This window comes from Eretmochelys imbricata, chromosome 15 (genome assembly GCF_965152235.1).
Source record: "Eretmochelys imbricata isolate rEreImb1 chromosome 15, rEreImb1.hap1, whole genome shotgun sequence".
NCBI lineage: Eukaryota > Metazoa > Chordata > Testudines > Cheloniidae > Eretmochelys > Eretmochelys imbricata.
The window spans coordinates 8,538,451-8,562,546 of NC_135586.1; the positions used below are offsets into that span (position 1 = coordinate 8,538,451).

At 40.6% G+C, this 24,096-nt stretch overlaps 1 protein-coding gene across 2 annotated transcripts in view; it reads left to right on the forward strand.

Annotated features, from left to right (window-relative positions):
• Positions 1 to 24,096, forward strand: part of FBXW8 (F-box and WD repeat domain containing 8) — a 62,930-nt gene that overhangs the window by 31,993 nt on the left and 6,841 nt on the right. For both annotated transcript variants that reach the window (XR_013348038.1, XM_077834754.1), the window contains exons 6-8: positions 4,055 to 4,251; positions 6,771 to 6,980; positions 19,537 to 19,664. Coding sequence is in view for 1 of the 2 variants with exons in the window: in XM_077834754.1 (XP_077690880.1) it covers positions 4,055 to 4,251; positions 6,771 to 6,980; positions 19,537 to 19,664 (535 nt within the window). In the remaining variant the exon portion in view is untranslated. The remainder of the gene's footprint in view (positions 1 to 4,054; positions 4,252 to 6,770; positions 6,981 to 19,536; positions 19,665 to 24,096) is intronic.

Genomic DNA, 24,096 nt, shown 5'->3' on the forward strand with positions numbered 1-24,096 from the left:
CTGGTACAGGCTTAGTTATACTACAAAGTTTTGCTGGCATAGGTATATCAGCTATGACTGTGGAAAAAATCACTCTCTCTAGCCAACATAGCTATGCCAGCAAAGCCCCTTGTGAAGATAAAACTGTGCCAACAGCAGAGCACTTTTGTAAGCTTAACTAATGTCATTTGGGGAGGTGGTGTAACTATGTCGGCAGAACTTCTGTCAGCTTATGCTGCATCTCCACTAGGGGGCTCTGCTGGCATAGACAAGCCCACACTGGTAGACAGTTGCAATGTAACACTTAAAAATGTAGATAATCATTTTGCATGTCTGCTTATGCAGACCTACCATGTCGTGAAATTAGAACATTGATATGAAAACAGTTCAGGTTAGTATGGTGGTAAAGCATCGTACTTGGCACCAGAGACAAATATATTTGAAACTAAATATAAAACTAGTTGTGTGGGAAGCTTCCATTGCTAATGGGGAGCATCTCACTCAAGTTCTTACTCCGGGAAAAACCTATGTAGTTGTCTGGTTCTAAATAAGCATGTAAAGGCCTCAGTCTGAATCAGGGCTGCATTGCGTGAGGCCCTGTACAAACAGAGTAAAAGACAGTCTGTGCCCCAAACCACTTACAGTCCGAGGCATAATGCAGCAAGTGGATGTTAATACTAAGTGATCATCAGGAAGTGCAAATGCAGTGATTGTAATATCACAAATCAATAGCTGCACCATCTTGCTCATAACTGACTCCTCGCACTTAGACAATCCAACTGAACATCTGTCTCCTTAAGCCAGAAAGGAAAGTAAATGCGCAGTAGTTACTCAGTCAGTCTGAGAATACTGCAGTCACAGCTCCAATGGAGCAGAGTTAAGGTTGTGGTGTGACTCTGGCTTGTTGTGGAAGTGCCATTCTTACTCACAATTTTGTGTGTTTCTAACATTTGATGGATTTTTATTTTTTAAACTATAATGTTCTTGGAAGTTAATATGTCCTCAAACACTGCTGTGTGCTTGCAACCTTAACTTCACCTTAGCAAAGCTTTTTGTGTGGGAATGAAATATTGGCCACTGTTGGAGGCAGGAAGACAGACTGGGTAGATCAATGATCTCATCCACCCTGACAAATCCTATGCTTTTAATATATATATATATATATATATAAAAAATATTTCTTTACAATGTGTGTTATCTCAACACAGATAATTTCAGCTATAAAAATGGCTTTTCCCCATTTTGTCCCATCAAATACAATGTGAGTGAATAAAGCAAAGGCTGACTTGCCCATTAATTAATTAATTCTCTGGTGCTTTGGAGTGGAAGGACCTGCGCTCACATTTCTTTGCTTCATAACAACACCGCTTATATAATCCATACCCGTTGGTGCCCCTGAGGGAGGCGTTTTCTAACTGTTCCCTGGAACCAAGCAAGCCCTATACTCGTTTCTCAGACATCACACGCTGTTGTGTGCACATGATATTCACTTCACTCATAATGAAAGAAAATACCAGTCAGCTCTTGCTCCCTATATTGTTCTGCATTCGCCCTCCAAACTGCTGCCTCTGTCATCTTCTGTTCTTGGCTTGGCAGTTTAAAACAAACATGGAATCCCATATCTTCATAAAACCTTCATTCTCTGATCTTCCCAGTGATGTCTGCACACCCCCTTGTGCTGGAACTGGTATTCTGTGCATTTTATTTTTCTGACTTGGAATGTAAGTGTCTTGGGGCAGGGACTTAGTCTTTTAAATATTTGGTAAAATGCTATGTACATTGAAGATTGGTTACATGAGATTGTTTTTATACTATGTATGTTTAATTGCAGCTCATAATCAGAGCTCCTTTTCTGGTTTTAATGGATACCATGTGCCATAAACTTTCTAATGAAATGGTTTTTGCTTCTCAAACTCTGAGACCAAAACACTGAATCCCAGAGTTCTCCATTTTATTCATGGGCTAGAACAGGCTTCTGTGTGATGGGTTTATTTCATGCTGTCTTGCAGAAACCCCAAAGTTTAAGGCAAAACGTATTTCTTTTGTGAAGAGAGAAGCAATTCACTTTGTTTCTATTTTTATACTCTTCTCTGAGCAGTATTTCAGTGCTCTTGTTTGTAGAGTGCCAAAAGTGGAGTAGGTGTTCAGCAGAAAAATATGAACACAGGACCCTGCCCAGATAAGTTTACAAACGAAACAGATTAGATCTAACTAAAGGTCCAGTTCGGGTACTCAGAAATATGTACCTCTTCCTTTCTTGAAAACTCAACTACTCACAATATTGGCATACTCAGTAGCTGATCTAAAGTGCCTGAGATCAGACTTGAGCCCTGTTGTGCCAGTTTGGAGATGTGGACCTGCTGTCCACTATAAAGTGAGGTAAAAAAAATCACAAAAGTCTTAAGTCTCTGTGATGCACAAGCTACAGTCCCCAAAGTAAACAATAGTCTACACCATCCATTTAAACCTGTTAACTTGTTTTAAGCATGAGTGTGGCATGTGCTAACGTTCTATTTTTCAAAACCAGTTCAGCAGTTATTTACCTTTCAAGCAATTAACATAATTACCATTCGGCTAAGAAGTAATTTTGGAAAGTTCTGCTCCGAGCCCTTACGACTCCACCGGGACAGTTTTAGTTGGGACTTATTTTTTTAATGGAAGCCTAATTGCAGTTTTGGCTTTGTGCACACAAACAGAGGCGGCTAACTATTTAGGCAAATAGCAGATTAATTTAAATATGCATCCCTAATAAAACAAAAATGGTCTCCATTATGGTTCTCATTCCCATGACGAGGAATATAAATATTCTCCGGGAGTGCCATTAGACAGAGGCCTTAAGGATTGTCTGCATTATTTTATAGTGGTAGCACTTTCAAGATACCAAATAATCTTTACAAAAGCAAACATAAATCAATTTAAACTCATTTAGATACCATTTCCACTATGAGCAGTTTCATTACCACACTCTCGCTTTACCTCCTTTGGGACGCAGGAAAGGCGTTTGCAAACTGGCATGGGTGCCTGTCCACAGCTGCTTGTCAGAGCTTTTATGTCTCCTTTTGAAGTAGTAGCCACCATTAATCATTTCATCATTAATGGCCATGCTCAAGTAGAGGGAAGGCTTCTCCAGCTCTGATCCTGTCTGTCAGACTGAAGAATTGCTGCTCCGTTTCAATGCAGGGGTAGCTTGGGAGTGAGCTCTAACTCACTTTGTGTGTTCAGCCCTGCTGATCTGTAGTACACTAACAACTCCAGTTTACTCTTGTAAATTGAAATTAAAGCTCTTGACTTTATGTACTTTACTTTTTAAGTGGAATTCTTTTGATTTATACCTCAAGCCAGTGCAGTTGCCAACCTGTTACCTACTGGTCTGTACCACTGAAAGGAGCAACATTCCATTTCCCTAGCCTGGGATACTGTGCTCGTTAGCTTTCAAAAAACAACAGTCTTCTCCACATTTCCCCCATTCTCGAAGCATCAAGATTTGGGATTTAAGTGTTTGGTTGCAAGCTATATGTAACTGCCCTGCTAGGATAAGACCCTCGATTCCACTTTTAGAAGGGCACTGAAATCTCCCATCCTGTCCCCTTGTGCACAATCCAAAACTATTCAAAGACACTTTGAGTGAGAGAATGTGAGGGGGAGGTCATTTGAAGCATTTAACCTGGCTTCTCCTTGATAGTTCCTTGCCATTAAGTGGGGGTAAGCGTACAGTAGATAAGTCTTATATTCGCAGCTCTTCTTTGGAACTCCTTGTGTTCCGGCAAATGGTCTGTTCCATCCCTGGTGCATTGAGAGGAGCAGGGTTAAGGCACATACCAGTGTTCTCTGAAAGTCACAGTGTAAGGCTTGCTCAGGGAAAGAACAGTTATTACCCACACTAGAGCCCACTTTGCACTACTTTGTAGGGTGCTGGAGCTCTAATGGCCGTAGGGATTGAGTCTTGAGGGTGCTCCAGAACCTGCCTCCTTTGTATCAACCCATTTCACTAATACACAGAAACTGCCATCCTCAAGCTACTTTTGATTATTAAATAGGGTAACACAGAATCATTTGTTTTGCCTTTTATATGCAGGGACTGTTAATGTTTGGAGTCTCATGATAGGGCGTGAACCTATCCATCATTACCAGCACAATCAAAGGATACAGGCTTTGGCCCTTGGCTTGGAGGGTGCAGCCATAGCAACTGCATCTGGCTTCCAGGTCAAGGTGGAAAGCCCTGATGACAGGGGATACTGGAAAACTACTGCACAGTTTGAAATCCAGAAATTGGTGAGTATTTTCCGGCTGGTCAGTTTGGTTCCAGGTGTTCCAGATCTCCTAATTCTTTCTGGCCAAGAGGGATCTTACAATGACCTTAAAAGGATGTTGCATGAACTATGTGAGAGCATTAGCAGCTAGCTGGTATTGCAGTGAGTTAATGCATGTCTTTCATCCCTGAAGAGCCAGGATGAAATCCTGGCCTAAACCACAAGTGAAAATGAAGCTGAGCCCATATGGTGTGGGAGGTTTTGTTGTTTTTTAATTATTTTTTGTCAACATTAAACTAAGTTGGCTCATTTGTAGATCAAGGTTTTCTCACATAGAATTTCAGATCAACACTAGCTGATTAGTTCTGAGGCAGGATATCACAAGCTAGCTAATGCTGTCACTTGTGAAGCTGTAACCGGTTGCACAGCTTCTTTAGATTACACCTTCTGTCTATGGAGTTCTGAGGCTATTTTATCTTTTTTTAAAAATCCAAAGTTTATTATGGGCCAAGTCTGTTAAATGGTGTGAGGGAGGAAATGAGCGTATTAAAGTATAACTCTTCTGATTTCTGATCAGCACAAGAAAACTGGCTGCACAGCGAATGGCTGTAGAGTTCTGATTAAACAAACCCTAATACTACTTCCCCATCCTCTTAATGGAAACATCCTTAGAATACTTAAAAACAGAACAAAGAAGCCAACAATTTTGACACGTTTTCTAGTAAAATATTAAAACAAAGAAAGAACTCCATTGGAATTGGGTCACCCTGTCATGTAATTATAAAGTGCTCCATCATGTTCCTTTCTGTGGCTATACAGAAAGATATCCATCTTCGGTATTCTTTCCCCTTCCTCTGTATGTAATACCAATTTCTGATATTTGAAAGAAACACTGAAGACATTGTCAGTTGTCTCTAATGTTGGATTAGAAACCATGGCATGCCATTATCTATTCAGGGATTCTTGACCCTTTCCATACTGGTAATCCCAGCAACCCCTCTCTCATTTAGCAGTATAAGAAAAGCAGAGTGACCATGATATCCACCCCCACACCCTCCCGAGTGTGACCCCCAGGGTGAGAACCCCTCATCAGTTTCACCAGCACATTACTTTACCCTAGCAACATTTCTGTGGTCTTAATGGTTCTAGCAGGGAACTGAAAGTCAGGACTCCTGGGCTCCATTCCTGGCTCTTCCATTAACTTACTGTGACCTTGTGCAGATCACCTGATGTAACGTCGTGGTGCTTCAGTTTTCCCATCTGTAAAATGACTCTATTAATATGTGGTAATAGTTCTTGAGGTGCCCAGGACTGAGAGTCACCTCCTTGCCTCCAGCAGGAAAGAGACTCGCTTGTACTTAACTGGGTAACTCCTTGACACCTCCAGTCTGTTAGCCACCCAAACAATCTCCTCTGGGCTCTGCCAGCCCTGACTTTGCCTTGCAGATTAATAATTGGTGCAACACAGTTCCCGAGGCCCTTTGAAGCATTCCCCTGTAGTATCCAGCCCCTTATCCACTGAACACTGACAGAAATACCAGGTCAGCTGTCCCCAGAGGAACAGTGTGCTTACCAGCCTGTTTGGTTCAACTCAGAATCAGCTCCTGTATAATGTCACAGTACTGAGATAGATTTATAGTGAAACCAATTGTAAGTTTATTATCAAAGGTTAAGATTTAAGAGATAGTGAGTAAGGATAATGGAAGCGGAAAGGTAACTCACAAAACAAAATTATAACACTGATCTTAGAGACTAAACTTAACTGTAGCAGGCTAATCATCTGTCTCAAGAAACTTCTCTCACCCTGAATGTCCTTTGCAACATTTCAGCTGACCTTGGTTAAGAGCCTGTTTTCATGAATGTAAAAGTGCTGTCCATTTAATTCCCCAGGTGCAGGGAAAAAAGTATCTTTTTTCCTTCTTCTTATGTTCCCCAAAGTTCTTTGTCTGACCCCAGAGACAGGGCAACCCCTTGTGGTTCAGTCTTCAGTCTTGTCTCCCAGTTGATTTCCTATCCCCCTGTTGACTTCACATGTAAATGGGGTTTCCATTGCAGTGGCTTACAGTGGTTAATTTACATTTTGACAGATACATGTTTTACCTACTGTCTAGAAGAAACCTGTGAACCCATTGCCTGTTGGCACCAGTGGGCTTTTGTGTCACATGTGTACCTGTTTCCTAGGCCTGTTACGAGACTTAATGAATAATTCTTTAATGAATAATTTTTCTTCTTTAATAAATGTGCACATCCTGAAAGCCTTAGATGAAGGGTGTTCTATGTAGTAGTATTCTGTTGTAGGAGTCAAACTTCTAAAATTCAAATAGACCAAAAATCAAACACCAGTTTAAAAAACAAAACAAAACAAACAAACTTGGTTCCAAGAAGGTGGTTTTAGATACTAGCCACCTATGGAGCTGTGTGTTAATTTGTTTATTAAAGAGCCCTGTTTAGCGTATGGCCATGCCGTGTATTTCTGATGACAATGTAAGGGAATTTTCAACTGAAGTGTAAAAAAACTAAGAAATGTCTGTGCTGTTGTAGGTCAACTTTCTCCACCTGGTTCCAGATGTTGTTGGGAGTCCAGTGACTATAGCAGCTGCTGAAGATATGGTCTACCTCCTGAAAGCAGAAGAGCCGGGCAAAGTTCTCCATTCTGTATATGGCCAGCCTGTCACATGTCTAGATGTATCTGCCAGTGAGGCAGCCTTTGGAGTAAAGGGCTTTGGCTGGCTGTTGAATGAGACCAACAAGGTATTTAAGTAGCAAGCCTTTTGAGTCCTATAACAGTAAATTTCTTTGTCGCTTCTCAGGGATACTCAGGGTTGTGTACCTCACCTTAGCGTGAAACAGTCTGGTGTGGTTCACCTTGTTGAAACCAGTGGTCTCTGGCGCCACAAGCACTGACTTGCAGGTTTCCGCAGATCTCACCCTCATGGTACAGGCTATTGCTAGGTACCCACTAACCCCCGTGTCCTCAGAGCACTCCCTGCAGTCTCCAGCCCATCGCTGGACATTCATAGTAATTACCACGTAAGCTGCTCCCAACAAGACAGTGTATTCACAGTTTGACTGGCACAACTTCGATCAGGTCCTTTATAGCAGCACTGTAATCTACTTGCAGTGAAAATAAATGCTTTTTATTAACAAAGATTAAGATTTAAGAGACACTGAGACAGAATAGTGAGTGGCAGCAGAACCAGTATTGTCATGCTGTGTGGAGTGGCTCATGACTAAGTGCCTGCCTCAGGGCACATGGTCAGAAAACAGGGCAGACACCCCAGACTGGTGGTATGTTCTATAATTAGATTTCACTAATCTAGTGACAAATGTGAACTCCTGGCTCACTATACCAGTTTTACCATGGACTCACAGACAGTCCACCTTAGACTCTCTGTTCTATTTTGCCACCCAAACAAACTGACTTCATGATAAAAGGTAACTTAAACCAAAAATCACACTACATCAGGTTACTCCCAGTCCCAAGAGACCAGTCACTCATCCACGTCAAGTTGCATGCTAGATCTTACGCCAAAGACAACTCTAGTAGCCAGTTCTGTCAAAAACTAACTAAAGGTTTATTAGCTAAGAAAAGGAAATGAGAGATATTGAGAGGTTAAAGCAGGTAAAATATATGCACCGGTTAGTCACAGTTTGTAATTCCAAATGGTGGCAATGATGCAATAAACTGCAAGTTTCCCCAACGTTTTTTCAGTGTACCCAGATTGTCTCTGGGAATCTCTGCTTTGCGTGTGGTACACACATTAAAAACCTTTCCTATTTTATAAAGTAGATTTTCTCCTAAGAATTCAGTCTTTGAGAGCTACTGGTTTTCAGTCAATACCAGGATCCAAGTTTTCAGGAATATTCTCCACCATACAGAGGGTTTCCTCAGTAAATGGATACCAAAATGGCTTTTGCTTCTCCTTATATTTCCCCAAACTCATAGTTTTGACCCCAGAGTCAGGATGGCCCCCTGTTGTTTGTTCTCCGGTATGCTGGCTCCAAGTTGTCATATCCTTGTGTTGACCTGAAATGCAAATATAGGTTTCATTGTGTTTGGCTTACAGTGCTTTATCTACATATGAGCCTTGGCAGACATATAAACATACATCCCTTTGTCTGGCAAAATCAGTTCTTCACCTCTGGTGGGAAATCATATCTTGAAAGAAACTATAAGGACACATTTTCAGTATATAGATAGAACTTTTAAATATAATCAATACGTACATTTCACAATTATATTAATGACCAGCATGATCCTGGCTTTCATTTAAGATCTCACATGACAGTCTTTATAGATAAATACTATGACAGCAGTGTGTTAGGTGTAGTGAGTTTATCACGCTTCGTAGGAGTTGCTGCTATGCAACATTGAACCTTTACCAGTTGGCATTGAGTGGTTCTTAGGGTCAGAACTTCAAATGGGAAAACCCAGGTCTCTTTGTATAGTTAACAAAGGCCAAAGGAATTCTTTCTTTCTTTTTTTGCTTTGTGTGGATGGAGTGGGAGGTCAGTTTCGTAACACACTGCTCTGAGGCTTACATGAACTTTCAGTATTTGTTTCAGTGACTTTGGTAATTTAAGCACTGTCTACACTACAGCTTATGTTGGCATAATTTATGTCGCTCAGGGTGTGAATAAACCACCCTCTTGAGCAATGTAAGTTACACCGACATAAGCACCAGTTTGGACAGCACTATGTTGGCGGGAGAGCTTCTCCTGCTAACATAGCTACCGCTGCTTGCGGAGGTGGTTTCATTATGCCAACGGGAGAGCTCTCTCCTATAGGCATAGAACATTGGTGCAGCTGCAGCGCTGTATGTGTAGACATGCCCTTAGTCAAAAGGCTCATGCTAGCTTCTGTAAGTATTGTATTTGCTACTCCCCAGCTGCAAGAGAGAGATCTGTATCTTCTACTGCTTCAGTCCTCCAGGTGGAATTATTTTCTTTTCAAAAATAAACCTACCTGAGGCATCCTAAGTAATGAGTCAAACCCTGCTTGTGCAATCCTTGGAGAACCCTATTTTTTTTCATGTCCGTATTTGAGCGAAGTTACTTCCAAGCCTATAAGAATGGTGAGATGTTGCTTTAGGGGATGGATAAATAATCTTCGTGTGTCTGAAGCCCTCTATAATGCATTCTGCTACCTTCATAAGCATCTTTTGGCAATGGCAGAGTTGATAAGCTGCAGTTTCCGTTTTTTCAACTGTACTGCATCTATGCTTAAAAAGCTGATGGCTCGGTCAAGTTCTACAGCTTTTAGAACTATTGAGATTTAACAGGGAACGCTTTTAATTTTTCAGTGAGATTGACATATATCATTAGCTACATCATAAAATATTGATTTTTTTTTTCTTGACCTAGTGTCTAGATTAGTCCACTGGACATACGCACCACAGAAACTTTGTGTTGCAGTGTGGGCATAATATGTCAAATATTTTACAGTAAAATTTAAACTTTCACTTGGAAAAAAGCTCCTAGTTCTTCTGGTGGTAATTTTTTTTTCCAAATGTGAATCAGAACAGGACGGTCTTCCAGAGTCTGCAGACAGACTGAAACAGTAGCTCTGAATAGTGTGAATTGCCTCATTCATTTCAGTGGAGTGTTAATTCTGAAACTGCACGAAGAGCAATTAAATGTTTTAAATTAAGTTAATGCTGATGTCTTTACTGGAAACATCCAGCTACTGTGTGTGTTCATTATGGTTGAATATCACAGAAGTTAGATTGAAAAGACCTATGAGGTATTAATTCCATCTCACTGGCAGTGTACAGATTATTCCTTATATAGCCTAAGTGTCTAGGGCTTTTCCCAGTACCGTTTTAAATGACTTAGGCAGTGGGGTTTCTGTCGCTTCCCTTGGGATGTTGTTCCTCAGTTAATAGATCTCATTGTTAAGAAATCTTTCCTGGTTCTTTTTCCTGTCTAAATTGTCCACAGATTAATTTTATCCCATTGCTCCTACTCAGCTTTGTAGTGAGTTAGTAGGAAAAGGGAAAAAGAGAACAGCAACTCCTGGGGGAAGGTAAGGTGGGGCATGGAGCAAAGGGGTTGTTGCTGGGGTGGGAACTGTGGCAAGTGGTGCACAAGTGCAGTTCTATCACTTTTTTCCCCATTTGACAACCAAATAGAATGGGGCAGCTTTCTTTCTGTCTAGTTCCACTGTTGATGTAAATCTGCATCTAATCTCCCCTTAAAATTCCCTTTTCATACATAAAACACTGAAAGAGCCATAAATACCTCTAGGGGTGAGAGATGCTATGAGGCTATACTGTCTTTATTAATTCCTTTGCCATCCTAATCCAATATTTTTCCCCACAGAGGTGGGAGGTTAGAAGATAGAATTGCCTCATTCAAGACCATTACGTCGGCTATCGCCTTTGTGCCTCATAAAGGAATAGAGAAATCCACTTAGAGTCCTTAGCATCATTCTGTGGAGTCGGACATATTTCCTAATTTAGTTCTGAAGTATTTGGCATTTGATGGCAGATTGTATTAAGAGTGCATCAGCGCGCATCCTAATCAGGGCAATGTGACTGAAGTAGTCCAGACGGCTGGGGTATGCTTGACAAGGACGCTTGCTTGGCATTGCTACACCAGCTGACATCACGCCGGAAATTAATTACTAATGTCTATTATGATAATTATTCCCCACACACAGACGTGAAGGGACTTTGCATTGGTTGATTACTTGAGTCACAAGTTGATGGTCTGTCTCTAGAAGAGCTTTAGATCTCAGAAACCTATTCATAGTGAATTCCAGTGCTGTTTTCTAATAGCTATATCATTCCAGTATAAAAGCTGCATACCATTTTATTTCATGGGCAGTGTGCTCTAGATTATTAGATTGTGGCAATTTTTGTGGGAGTATTTTTGGCCACTAATCGCTCAATGTTAATTTTTTCTTTAATATTGAACCTTTTGGCAGTAACAGGCCAATGCAGAATGTACTGCTTTCCAGAAATACTCTCTCTCTGAAATATCTAGACGCTGCCAGAGTGCTCCACAGTCCATGGAATTCAGAGGTGTGAGGAATGGTTTTAAGCATAATAGGTCAAATTCTTCCCTAGTGTAACTCCATTAAAGTCAGTAGATTTAAACTGGGGTGGCTTTGGTTCTGTGCATGTGAGGGGGAGGGGCATTTTTTAAAAAGATGTTGGACCAAAATTAACTTCCTTAATTATTTGATTAGCTTTCAGTGTCTCTTCTGGTGTCAGTTTCACTAGGCCTTTGGTTACCAGGTCTTCTAGGGAGAACAAGTCCTGAAGTTCTAATGTTTTTTGTTTTTTTTTTTAAAAGGTACAAAAAATGCTTTGTTTGCCTAAAACCTCTTAGGCCTTCTTTATCCATCCTTAAAAAGCAAAGAAACACAAGCCCATTGTTTTTTCTTTACATGTCAGCTTTAAAATCGGCATACTAATAAACTGGCCAGTTTTTAATCCCCCGGTCCTGTTCCTGTTCCTTTTCAGTGATGGCATTGGAGCTGGCATCCTGAGGCCTGCTGGCCAGCTTTATAAAGCTGCTGTTTTAGCTTTTGCTATACATTTACTTCTGCCATTGGCTACCTAAGTGCTCCATGCAGTTTCAGTTACATAAGGTCCCTTTTTTCACTACCTGTCCATGTTGACATGTTGTTAAACAGCTGCTGTTTCACCCTGGAAGTGATTGCATTTCAATCATGGATGAAAGGTCCTGCAAGTGAATCCACATGAGCACAGGTGTCTGCCAAAGTGGGTCCAGTTGCAAGAGCTGGGTCTTATATTGTAAAGTGTCGGGGTAACTTTTGGGATGAAAAGCACTATTAAAATATTAGTTTTCTTTTTTGTTATTTAGTATTGATTCCTATGTATCACAGAATCCTAGAATCTCAGGGTTGGAAGGGACCTCAGGAGGTCATCTAGTCCAACCCGCTGCTCAAAGCTGGACCAATCCCCAATTAAATCATCCCAGCCAGGTCTTTATCAAGCCTGACCTTAAAAACTTCTAAGGAAGGAGATTCCACCATCTCCCTAGGTAATGCATTCCAGTGTTTCACCACCCTCCTAGTGAAAAAGTTTTTCCTAATATCCAACCTAAACCTCCCCCACTGCAACTTGCGACCATTACTCCTTGTTCTGTCATCAGTTACCACTAGAACAGTCTAGATCCATCCTCTTTGGAACCCCCTTTCAGGTAGTTGAAAGCAGCTATCAAATCCCCCCTCATTCTTCTCTTCCGCAGACTAAACAATCCCAGTTCCCTTAGCCTCTCCTCATAAGTCATGTGTAACATCCTAGTACTGCTAAGATGAATGACTTAAGTCAGGAATACCTCAGTGTGTAAACATTCGCAATATAGTAGTTAACCAGTATCTTGCCCAAGAATAATTGAATCTGCCTCCATGATTTTCCATTGCAAACTTGTGAGTTGTTTACTAAATTGAAAGAGCCATTCATTTTTGCAACTTTTTATAAAAATTATGCAAAATATATGTTTCCTAATGAAAACGACAAGCCGCTTTTTATATGCCGGCATTGAGACTTGGCACAATGCTTAGACAAGTATCTCAGGTTTTGAAAATGTTGCCCTTAGGATGCATCATGAATATTTAAGGAGATTATCTGGGAAGCCAGGGAAATAATTCATTCCATTTTGAGGACCAACTTGCCTTCATATTACCCATCCTAATTTAACCAGGCAGGAGGGGGGATAAAATAGTATTTTTTTTTCTATAGGGTAGATGGTTTAGTGGGCAAACCATATCCTTTCACCTCTGGCTCCTTTGTACATCAGTCTTCAGCCACAAGTTAAATGAGTTTTGCTGACCTCATTCCAGTCTCGAGCAGACATCTGTCCACATCACAGAACCATCAAGTTTGGCACAATGCTGGATGATTGGCAGTCCCTGCTCAGGAAGGGTCCAGTACTGGAACAGCAGGGGTTGCAGGTGCATTGGCAGAGTTGTGTTGCTGAAGCTCGTACACTGCCTGCCTGCACCATGTCTGGCTCTGCTTCATGCTACCAGCTTTGATTCTATTCAAATAAAAACTTAGAAGGAAAAATAAACCTACATTTAATTGTTTATAGCTTCATAGGTAATTTATATGGCAGGCCATAAGTATTTGGAGGATTCTGTAAACAGCACTGTGCAAGAGACCTGACTCTTGCACTGCTGGGAACGCTGCAGACCTTTTAGATGAATCCGAACAATGCTTTCATGGATTCTCTGAGCTGGCCCTTTGAGCACTACTTATGGCTGGGGAGCACAGCTAAGTGCACCTGAGATAAAAGTTTCTGTTCGCCAGCGTGAAGTCACCTTTGGGATGGCAGGAAAGTCAATTTTCCACATGCTCACAGACATGGTTGTGTTACCACTTCTGCACAATGACTTATATCTGGCAAAGACTTGCAAAATAGTCTCTCTGGCTGATTGTCAAAAATTACATCATATTGGAGTAAACTGCTTTTAAATCAAACATCCATTATTCATGTATATTAACCACTTCTTTTTTTTTAAACTGGCTGTTTTGTGTATGATTTACTCTTTTTATCTCTGGCTCTCTTTCTGATCCCCCCCCCCCATCTGCTCTTCTTAAATCTTAGCTCATCTTTAAATTTATGGAGCCAGTACACTTGTCTCTGTGTACGAGTATCAATATGCTGACCTTGCATTTGTTAATAGTCAAATTTCCTATGTTGCTATACTGTGTGTTGTGTTTACAGTAGCTACTATAACAGTTTGGTACATTTACACCAGCAAACTGTCCCCCTAGGGCCTGTAAACTTTTTATACTTTTTCCCACATGCTTCTTAGAAATAAAATTCAGAACTTGCAGTAGCGACCACCAGGGGCTAAACTTAACTTGATGAATCAAGCATGTGTGATATAGCTGTGTCCACTGTTGTAGATGGCATGTAGGTTGAATGTCTCTTGACCCATGGATTTAAGAAAAAAAAAATCCTCATAAGTTCTGTTCTTTTCTTAAAGGAAGCTATGGCTGACTGGCAATTCCATGAACCTCCTTATTGCTTAGAGAATATTGGTGTATGCAGGCAATGTGTGTAGTGTAATCCAGTGGATAGGCCACAGAATTGAGGATAAAATTATGTACATTCTATTGCCAACTCTGGCACTGAGTCCTTTTGTGACTTTGGGCAAGTCGTGTAATTTTTCTCTGTTCCTCATTTTCCCACTCTGTAAAATAGGGTAATGTCACGTGTCTTGTGTAAAGCACTTTGAGACCTTAGCACAGCTCTGTAAGTGCTAAGGATCATTATTCTTAGATATGTCCATTCAAATGAAAGGAAAGTTAAGATGTTCCAGGAACGTGTGCCCAGTATGTTGTTCCGTAGTGAAGAGACCAATGATTTCAGAACATTGTTGACCATTATTATACCTTTTCCTTATTATTTATTGATGGTTACATAGTGCCTCTTATATGTATAAAGATCCTTTCACCCACTGCTGAAAGGAAGCCACTTCTTGGGGGTGTTACTGGCAACAAAATACGGTAGCTTAGGGCAAGAAGAAAAAACATAACTCCCTACAGAGCAAATCCAGCTATTTCACAATGCAATTGCCTGAGTTGGCTGTTAGCCAGGACACTGGGGTGAATACCCCTGCTCTTGTGAAAAGTACTGCAGGCTCTTTGATAAGTGCTTGGGGACTCTGTTTTATGTCCCATCCAAAAAATGTCATCTCCAGCAGCATAGTATCCCTAGCCCCATGCTGGGATGTTGGATGTGCATGGAAGAGTTCCATCAACACCATTTTCTTCAGCACCTGGGTTGGGTTTTTGTTTTTTTTTTTTGGTTTGGTTTGTTTTTTTTTGGAAGTGTCTCATCCAAAGTATTTATGCCATGCTGGACCTTACTAAGCTATAAGATCTAACAAAGCTCACAGCAGAAGTTGATCTGGCTACAGAAGCTGTAATTTTTTTGTCTGTTAATTTGGTATTCTCTCTGTTAGGTTCTTGGACTGCATTTTTTTTAAATTTCCACACACCTGCTGATTTAAAGTTTCCTAACTACAGTAAGTTTTCCATTCTCTTTCTCCCACCCTCCTTCATTCCTTCCTGTGTGAGCCTGTTTCTCAGCACATCTCTCTGAGAACAGTTGCCACAGACTGAGACTCGCCCAGCTCATGCAACAAAGAGGGAAATTAGTCTAATGCACCGCTTTAACAAAAGGGAGAGTAGGAGCATGAATAATTAATATCACTAGTCTGTGGCAGTCAGATAAAATGAAGTCCCATTTGCTCAGCCTTATTAAAAGAGAGAGAGCGCGCGGGGGAGAGATGGTAAAGGTCGTTAAGGGACTTGTAACATGGAAAGAATCGCCTCTGAGATGGATAATGTGTTTTCTAATCTCTGTGGTCTTTAACTAAACGTAATGGTAAAGGTACTCTTTGGATATTTCTGCCTTGCTGAATTATTAAACATTCTGGAAGATCACTTGACTCTCATCCAGTAACTTAACTTTTGCATTTGAAAACTGTTAGTAGGTAAAGATTTTGATTTTTGTGGGTTTTTTTTTAGGTCATTATATATATATATGTTATATACATTGTCTGTGTGTTCCAGTTTTTTATATATATATATACACACACACACACAGATCTGTCTGTCTATCTGCTTTGACATCATGCCATTCACCCATTTTGCCCCAAGAGGGCTGTTGGAAGAAGGGGGTACCTCAGTAGGGTATTACCTTCGGGTACCCCATTTCACACCCAGACGCTCTAGGTTCACTTATCTTTACCAGATTTGCACCCATTAGGTCACTAGCCTTGTGTGTCCATTATAGTATTATAAGTGTCTTTAAAAGGCTAATCCGTTTGCAGTGTGCATTATAAGATTATAAACCTCCTAGAGACTTTTTGCTTTGTTTGCCCTTTAACATGGAGACCCTTATTTTGACTCCCAAGTGACCAGATATTTTCATTCTTTATCCTTGGCCTTTATAAAGAAAATCCTAGTTACTTTAGGGTATTACAGCAGAGCTCAACAGAAGTGTTACAGCAGCTTCAAAATTGTGTTGTCATCTCATTTATAACCTCCCTCTTTTTAAGAATTTTTAATTCTGGTATAAAATTGTATTCTGGTTTGAAGCTTGGTAGACAGAGAAACAGTAAAAGCAAAAGGGATGGGTTTAAAAAAATATAAATCTTATGTTGCGCAAGGAAAAGGTGAAAATATGTGCTAATAACACTGAAGAGCACCTTTTTGCAGACGAAGAGCCAGTAGGGCAGAAAAACATATATATGTAACATAAAAAAATCCCTAAAAAAAGAGTGGAGCTAGAGAGTGGAAAGAGATGTAGACGTTACCTGTCATTAATGTCAATAGATATGGAAAGTCTGGTGGTTCAGAAAGGTTTTTTTTTTATAGTTTTGTTTGGTTACAAAAAGGTTAAAGCGTTTGGCAATCTGTAAACAACCCGAGTGTAAATAAGTGAATATGTTAATTTAAAAATGCCTTTTGCCCACTTACTCCAGAACTGGAAAAAAATTTTGATTTTGAAAATGAAACTTGGCAAGCAATTAGGACAATAATTGTGTTCAGTGTTTGCTAAGAAAAGTCCAAGGTATTTAAATGCCTGCACATTAACAGGTTTTTTTAGAGGGCATTCCTGTTCATAATGATACATATCTGAAAGCTGTGTTCCAGTTTTATGTTGACAGGGTAGATTGGAGCTAAGATCTATTAGGTGAATTAATAGTCTATAGACAATCAAAGTAGCAGCTGCAGGGAGTTTCTCAAGAGCAACAAGAGGCGCTGCCTTATCTCCAGAGGTTAAGTGTGCAACCAGAAAGGGATGGTTTAGATTCTCTGGAACTACAGGAATCTTGACAGGGTCAACTCAGTCACTAATCTTTCTCAAGGTAGATAAACTGAATTCAGTGGAGATTATTGCCTTTCAAATGAGACCTTCAAAACAGAAGTCTGGTCTGCCAACATGGTCATTAGTTTCTTCTGCAATTTTAATACAAAAAGTGGTTTGCCATGGTGTCTTGGCCAAAATGTCCTCTTCTCCGCTGTTGTGTGCAGTGTGCTGATTGGTTGCTGTGCTTCACTTCAGAAAGGGATGTGTTTCAGTGGTGATATATGTGAAGTTTGCATTGTTGTTGTAGCCGTGTTGGTCCCAGGGTTTGAGAGACAAGGTGCGTGATATTATCTCACCCCCATGTCTCTCTATTATCTATGAAACGGTTTGTTTATAACTCCCTTTTCACAGGTTCAGATTTTCAAATTAATTCATCTTTTTGGGATGATATTTTCCATGCTAGGTTTTTGTCTAAGAGTGAATTACTTTAAAAAGTTTGAGTAAAATTTCTTCAGGTGCATTTGAGTTCTGTGAGGATGGAAAAAATACACACTAAATATGGCTTAATTCTGAGACATGGCACGTCAGTAATATGTTGATGGAAGCTAACAGAGGAACTTAGATAGCCGTCACTAAGGAGATCATCCAGGACCAAGATGGGGGGGGGAGGAAGGAGAAGAACTGGTTGGGTAATGATAAACATTACAGACTATTGAAGAAAAATCACTTCTGGATCCTTACTGGGTTGCTGCTAATATTTTTAGTAGAGCATGATGAAACCCTGTCCTTTTTACGACATCATCATAATGCATGTTCTTTGTGCCTGGCCTGAGGGGAAAAGAGTTTGGTCAAGGGTATTGGCTGCTGCTAGGACAATTTGCGTGAGGGAAATCTGTAAAAGTTGCAGTGATACATGCAGCAAAGTTTACCCTACAAACACTATTGCCTTCTCCTCAGGGGCAGGAGAAATGTAGAAAAACTGGTCTTTCTGAATTTTTGCTGCATTCCTCACATTTTTCTAAACTTTAATTATTAAAAAAAACCATTCTGTTGCCAAGAGACAGCCATCACAAAAGATGTGCTACTCCTGTACTTCAACCTTGCAGAAAACTATCTTGAGGCAAAATTAGGAGCTCTTCTTGGTTGGGTGTGAACTTGACAGTCTAGTGAAAGCTGTCCAAATGTGTATCTGCATTAAGCACAGGTACCTTTTCCTACCTTCCTTTTTTAAAGCTGTTAATACAACATCAAGTTTGCTCAGTTAAAATTTGAAAGTCAGACAATGCAGGTATTAAGGGTCCTCCAGCAGAGCTAACTTGGCTATGTTGCACATATTGTATATTTCATGAGTGTTATAAGGCATGATGTAACATTTATTAAGCAACACAGGCTACAACAAGAAAAAATGGTTGAAAATACTACACCTGTACCACATGGTCATGTTAACATTGCTATAGAAACCTTTATTTTTCCTTTTGCTTGACATTATGCAACCTCAATCTTAGATTGACATAGATTTTTGCATTTAAAGAGGGACAAATTTGAAATGTAGTTAACTTCAGAAAATGACTTAAATGCATGTTTAGGCTCTACACCTGTTGCTGAGCCTCCTTGCCAATTTTTATAATTTGACAATCAAATTTTCCTATTTTTGAACATACTTTCTGTCTCCTGTTGCTATGTGAAAGTCCTGCATAAACAGCTGAAGCTGACAGGGCAGGAGAAACAGTCAAGTTGATTATAAACATAGTGCTTTCAAATGCAGAAAGTACACAAACAGGAAAAAAATACATTTTTTTTCTAATCTTTGTAACCGTGATCTTGTGAAATTACTTGTAATAATAGGTTAAAAAATAATAGGTTAAAAAAAATCAGACAGAATTGTGATTTAAGCTGAATGATCCTTTAATCTGTCTAGTTGACCATCTATGCAAGAGTCTTCTGCAGTGCTCATTGCTGTCAGATCTAAGCAAATTATGTTCCTTTATTTTTCTGCTTTACCATAGTTTGTAGAATCTTTCTCTTGCTGTTCTTCCTTTGATACCCTTTGAAAAGCAGATTTGCTTAGCTTCCAGTACTATTTCAAATACAATCCAAAGTCTGTTCATGAGGAGATTTGCTTTTCAATATGGACTTCAATATGACCTGAGCAAACACAGTGTAGCTTCCTTTGAACTCCCAAAGTTTGTACCTACCCCACCATGGTTGCCCAGATCTAGTGTTCAGGCTACATATCCCTAATTCATGACAGTCTGTTACAGTGCCAGACTGGTTGCTTGCCACCCCTGTATGCATTTTATTGCTGCTGTCCTCAATAATTGAAGTTTCTGTGTCCTGATGTACACGCTAGAAGGTTGAGAAGTAGGCCTGTAAACCATCTCTTTAATAAAATCTGAGTGGTAATGACCATGCTCTGGTTTATGCTACAGCAAAATGCACTCAACATGGCCCTGTTATGTTTCACCTTGTGCGTTTTTGTTTTTTTTTCCCCTCCTTCTGCCAGATACTTCTCTACAACCTGGAAACAGGTCAGTGTCTAACAAAGCTAGGCAGCTCGTTGGGTGACTTCACGTGTGTCAATCTCCAGAATAGTCCTCCGTGGATGCTTGTTACGGGCAATAAAGACAGGAGGTATGTACAAGCAAGAGCAACACCTTATCTAGAGCTAGAGTTCACTTTCCATCCCTTGTTCCCTGCTGGCCAATAACTGGATCTGCGAGAGCTAGGTTCTCCCCCTTATACTGTAAGTACAGCCTGCATGAACTTCAGGAACAAAGTATTAGGTAATAGTTGGATGTGGCTCCCATTTTGCTTTGTTTCTGAAAGCATCATGGGAAGACTTTCTTTTTAAGCCATTTGGTGGACGCAGTTGGTGTACAGCCCAGCAAGACCACTTGGAATATCTTCCATTCCCTCTCTTCTCCCCCAATCACCCACAAAATTAGTTTGGCATTTAAAAGCTCACTTTCTGATATTAAAAAAATAACCTAAGGGATGAATCATGTAGGACGAGATGGGTCCGCCTGCCAAATGATGTCAAGAGTGTATTTCGGAACACTGCAGAGTCCCTCAGGTGACAGAAAAGAGACTTTCATGTGAACTGATTCCAGCTTCTATTTAGCTGATTAACAGCCTTCTCTTTAACTCCTTGGCTTGGTGAGTCGGATTTTCCCTGCATGATATCCGGTGCCAGAAACGGACGCACTGGGAACAGTCAGTGTGAAAGGATTAAAGTGCTTAAAAAGACCCTTTGAGTCCAATTTTTAGGTTTTCTTTTTTGGCTGGTTATCTGCAGGGTCACTTCACTGCACCAAAGAGATGTGCCATGGCGAGAGGCCAGTGTATAATGGCTCCCCACTCCTTCCCTCCTCCCCTCAGTGCTGGGCATGGGGCTGCAGGTGGTGGTCTGGTTTGGTGGTGGGTATCAGATTGTGAGGCGGATACTTTCCATTGCCAAATCCCAGACCTCTGTCCTGCCAGTGCAGCAGCTTGCAAAAATGATTATTTTGTCAAACAATTTTTTTCTTTTCAGCAAAGAGGCAATGTAAGCAAACTGCCTACTTTGTCAGCAAAGAAAATAGAAGCGGCAGCTTAAGTTTGATGCATGTGACTGAATTCTTGGGGATTTTTTCTTAAATTAGCAGATACGTATTTCTTCTGTGCGCGCTAGGGTCCTGTGATTCGCAACAAATCTGCTTGTAGTTTTATTCTCTTTTGTATAATGTTGTGTCAGTAGTGCAGGGGGAGACAGAAGAGCATGGGCAAATTTGATGGGCCACATATCCATGTCAGGAATTGAAAGTAACTCCTCTTACATGGGAATAAATGATGGAGCCCTCTCCTCTCAGAATATGAATATGAAAAACTTTTTGATTCTGAATTTTACAGCCCAGGTATCTGGAGGAGGAGGCCTGGCTAGAGCTAAACTAACAGGAAAGCAGAAATCTAGTGGTTCAGCAGTTAAATAGGGCCTCTGAAAAGAGACTCTCCGCCACCCAAAACAAAGTCAAATTACTCATGAAGGTTTGTTTGAAGGGCATTAGCAGCAGTGTAATGTTTTCTCAGCTGGATCCCCATCTGTATCAAGTGGACCTAGTATCCCCGGATTCCTGTTGTAGAACAAGTATTCCCAATGAGGGATTCACAATATGAATGTTAAGTAATAATGGCCAATGGGGGAACCTACTGCTGGAGTTAAAATGGACATCCTCAGGATTTCTGGGCCCAAAATTTGACCTCATTGTTATGCGATAGGGAAAGTCCTGTATTCAGCATCATCTGTTAAGAAACCAAAACCCCCTAACTCCCTTCCGTTGAGGAAAGGAGTGATTCTTTTGGGAGCAACCATAGAATTCAGTCTCGGTGCACTTCATAGCAAATAAAAATAATCAAACACCATCAGAAGAATGAGGAGTGCACACTGTGACACACTCCACAGCAGCTACCTTGCTTTCTTTGAAGGTACCTAAGATGGTGGATAGCATCGGAAAACTAAATATCAGGGGAAGCTGACACCTGCTAGTGCTGGAAAGCCATCTGAGGAGATATTGGTTTACATCTACCCCTAAACCTGGCTAGGCTTATTTCTGGAGCAATCAAATATCAGAGACAAAGGCTTGCTCCTGACTCATTTGGACTAGTATAGAATTGAGGCATTCCCACTGAGCATAGCTGTCATGGCAAAGCATGGAGGGAAATGGCAGCCTCTGCAATAGCCGAGGCTCCCTATTATTTAGAGCCTCATCTCAGGTTTGTAAAATGCCTTTCCTTTTTAAAATAAACATAAACAACTCAAGTGTTCTTTTTAATTTTCTGAGGGTATGCAGGATGGAAATCTGCCTGAAAGCTGGACCCTGGCTGATGTATCAACTGGGATGCAGTCAGTTTCATTTCCAGCTGTGCTTACTAATAGAAGAAACCTTAATTACCATACAGGGCACTTGCAGCCAAAGATGGGAAGAGTGCTGTGAATGACAGAGTTTCAGAAATATTAGACCCTTACCCAACGTTCTAATGCATACCAGACCCTCCCAGTCCCTGCTGAAGTGGGAGAAAGCTGGGAGCTGTTTTCACTCTGTCTGTAAGTGTTCGGATGTGTTGTGGCACAGGGGTTGTTACAGAACCATCCTCGGCGTCCTCCCGTCTCTGTTCCAGCCTGTTTTCTTGCCTGTCAGATGGATGCTACCCTGCTGGAGTCTTTGGACGGTTCTGTCTTCTTTTGTTTCAGTTGTTGGAATAGAGTTATTTGCAAGCTCCTATGGTGTGGTTTTCATTAGAACAGGGAAAGGGGTGGGGGGGCGCTTCTTGGAACAGCACAAGGATCAAACCATGAATATTGAACATGATACAATTTGGACTTCAGTCTGCTTGATTGTTCCATTCCTGACATTTATCGTATTCAGAGGGTCATCCTGCAGCTTCTTTTCAACTCTGGAATCAATGATTTTCCTTTATTTTCATTTCCCTTCACTATATTTTTTTTGTTTCCTGAAGCTCTACATTTTATTTTTTAATCTTGAAATACTAAGTTTTAAAAAACGTACACCCCTTTTTCCACTGTATGCTGGATTAGCAGGCAGTGATATAGGTTTGTATTCAGCTGAGCTCTGAGACAGATTTGAATTGGTTTCAGGGTAGCAGCCGTGTTAGTCTGTATCCGCAAAAAGAAAAGGAGTACTTGTGGCACCTTAGAGACTAACAAATTTATTTGAGCATAAGCTTTCGTGAGCTACAGCTCACTTCATCGGATGCATGTGATTCATGGACATGCGTCCGATGAAGTGAGCTGTAGCTCGCAAAAGCTTATGCTCAGGATTACTTACACCAATTCAAATAAATTTATTTGAGCATAAGCTTTCGTGAGCTACAGCTCACTTCATCGGATGCATGTGATTCATGGACATGTGTCCGATGAAGTGAGCTGTAGTTCACGAAAGCTTATGCTCAAATAAATTTATTTGAATTGGTGTAAGTAATCCTTACCCGACACAGACACCCGTTCTTACTGTCTCCTTAAATAAGGAAAGAAGTGGCTGATAAACTCAGTTCTTTATCTCAAAATGAGACTTGATAGAGATTTCTCCCTCTCTAACTAGCACTTTTCCCTTGGATGGGTTTGAAGCTTTTCTTTCTCCTGCTCACTTGGATGTTCCAGTCATTAGGTTGGATATTAGGAAAAACTTTTTCACTAGGAGGGTGGTGAAACACTGGAATGCGTTACCTAGGGAGGTGGTGGAATCTCCTTCCTTAGAAGTTTTTAAGGTCAGGCTTGACAAAGCCCTGGCTGGGATGATTTAATTGGGGATTGGTCCTGCTTTGAGCAGGGGGTTGGACTAGATGACCTCCTGAGGTCCCTTCCAACCCTGATATTTTATGATTCTATGGTTCTATGATTCTGTATCTAGGTCCTGATTCAGGAGAGTATCCTTATTCAAGAATGCACCTAAGCATTGCTTAAATTTCCTGAATTGGGGCCCTAGTATTGTAATAGAATTTTCCTCCCAGTCATACATGATGGTATCCAAACAAAAATCAATAGATGATTGTAAAACAGAAGAAAAGGAGCTCTATTTGAAGACCACGGGATTTTAATGATCCCTTATTAACAAGAAGCTTCAGCAAACAAATTGACTTGTAAAAAATATTATATGCAGTGTTCTTGTAGCCATGTTGGTCCCAGGATATTAGAGAGACAAGGTGGATGAGATAAAGTAAAAGATCCAAAAAAAGAGTTTACCTCAACCACTTTGTCTCTTGTAAAAAAAATATTGAATTTAGTGGGCCTGATTCTTACCTCATTTATACCATTATAAAATAGGAGGAACTCCATGGAAATGAGACTATTTACATCTGTGTAAAATTGGTGTAAGATCAGAATTGGCCCCAGGCAAAAGTAAAAGTGTGGGGGGGAGAAAAAGCATAGTATAGATACTACCTGTCGGACATTCTCCAGCATTTAAAGCTCTTGTAGTAATAGTGTGGGACAGGATACTGAAATTGCAAAGAAGGCAAAACCTGGAGTGAAATATTGTATGCAGACCGTTTTTGCTAATGCTGATGGAAA